The 1,898-nt window shown below is 44.6% G+C and overlaps 1 protein-coding gene and 1 pseudogene across 2 annotated transcripts in view; both read right to left on the bottom strand.

The window, feature by feature from the left end:
- The window catches only part of LOC108294358, a 14,993-nt pseudogene extending 14,344 nt beyond the window's left edge, over positions 1-649 (bottom strand). Inside the window, exon 1 of the transcript XR_001821003.2 lies at positions 1-649. The product of XR_001821003.2 is annotated as a spermidine synthase-like (transcript).
- A 413-nt stretch (positions 650-1,062) lies between these two features.
- Positions 1,063-1,898, bottom strand: part of CLIC2 (chloride intracellular channel 2) — a 44,152-nt gene continuing 43,316 nt past the window's right edge. The window contains exon 6 of the mRNA XM_017516238.2: positions 1,063-1,476. Coding sequence (XP_017371727.1) covers positions 1,315-1,476 — 162 coding nt within the window. The 3' untranslated portion in view covers positions 1,063-1,314. The remainder of the gene's footprint in view (positions 1,477-1,898) is intronic.

The following is a 1,898-nucleotide window of genomic DNA, read 5'->3' on the forward strand; positions in this document are numbered from 1 at the left end:
TAATCAGCTGGTAATAGGACTCTTTGAAGAGACTTTCGGCGCAGCCCATGGGGTCTGAGGAGTCAGTGATGATCACATCAAAGGCGTCCTGATTCTGTTTCATGAACTCAAAACCCATCACCCACGTGTAGGGTCAGCTTCGAGCTAGAATAGCCAATAGCCATCCCTGGCAGGAACTTCTTGGAGATTTGGATGACATCCTCGTCGATCTCACACTGGACCACGGACTCCACGGAGGGGTGCTTCACCACCTCGCGCAGGACGCCTCCATCTCCGCCCCCGATGATCAGCACCTTTCGCGGGTTGGGGTGGCTGCATAGAGGCAGGTTGATTATCTCGTGGTAGGAGAACTCATCCCTCTCTGTGCATTGGATGACACCGTCCAACACCAGCACGTTGCCATAGGTCTTACTGCGGAAGACTAGGATGTCCTGGTAGCGCGATCGCCGGTGGTGGAGCAACTGCTCCACCTGCGGTGACAGGGCCTGGCCGGGCCACAGGCTGCAGGTCTCGCGGAACCAGCCCTCGCGGATGGCGGTGGGGCCGGAGGCGGCTGGGCTGTCGGGGCCGGACTCCATGGCGGGTGGGCGGGCAGCATGGGGCGCGGCCCCGGACTGCAGGCGGCAGGGAGCCGCAGCACAATGGGACCAGCTCCGCCCGCCGCCCGCGCCGCAACCTAACCTGGGAGCCGAACTTATCTTTTTTTATGGCTGCATAGTATTCCATGGTGTATATGTGCCACATTTTCTTTATCCAGTCTATCATTGATGGGCTGGATAACCATTTGGGTTTGTTCCAAGTCTTTGCTATTGTGAACAGTGCTTCAATAAACATACGAATAATCATTCTTTCAGAATTTGCCTCTCTGATATGCTCACTCTTTGAATTTATTATTTATATCAGAAATAAACTACTGTATATATTAAACTAATAAAAATGTGAAATTATTTAATGATTTATATGGTGAAATTGTTACCTCTACTTATGACATTTATAACTACAGACATCTGTTTAGCTTATACATATGCATTCCAGGAATTCAAGCAAAAGACAAAAGATTGTGATGCTTTCCATGTCATTCAGGATTGCAGTGGCTTGTCATATGGATAAAGAAAATTAAGTAAAAGTATGAAGACCTATAAAATACACAGGGGACAGATTGTTTATGGCTAACAGAAAATACAGAGTTCCTTTTCACAAGAGAGTTGGATAGAAGAAGCAGTATTTTTCATATTCTTATCGGCAAACCCTTTCTAATGTGTCAATAAGCAAAATCTGATCACAAACACAGCCTTTTCTCCTGTAAGAGCTATCCTAACTCTTCTGTTTAGCCACATTTGCATAAGTATTTTCAATTTCTTTGTCTTCAGGACACGTGTGGGTAAATTCTTCACGGGCATAGGCATTGTGGAGATAACGCCAGACTCCTGAGAATTCTGCTGGAATGTCAAAGTCACGATATTTCTTGGCAGCAACCTAGAATTTTGCAAAAAAAAAAAAAAAAAAGGAAAAAGAAGTTGGTAGTAAAAGGCACCAGTAACATGCCTACTATGTAGAAATATATCTTAGAAGTCAGGATTATCAAAAGCATCTTATTGACACAAAAAGTACCATAAAATAAACTACAAAGTAGACTTGAATCTTGGACTATTTTGATGTTTTGCCTACAAACGTTGACAAAGCCATAGCTTACAATCATGTTTATACTGATTCTGTATTTAATTATGACTATATTTATTTATTTATTTATTTTTATTTATTATTTTTTTGAGACGGAGTTTCACTCATGTTACCCAGGCTGGAGTGCAATGGCGCAATCTCGGCTCACCGCAACCTCCGCCTCCTGGGTTCAGGCAATTCTCCTGCCTCAGCCTCCTGAGTAGCTGGGATTACAGGCA

The sequence above is a fragment of the Cebus imitator genome, unplaced genomic scaffold (genome assembly GCF_001604975.1).
Source record: "Cebus imitator isolate Cc_AM_T3 unplaced genomic scaffold, Cebus_imitator-1.0 Scaffold576, whole genome shotgun sequence".
NCBI lineage: Eukaryota > Metazoa > Chordata > Mammalia > Primates > Cebidae > Cebus > Cebus imitator.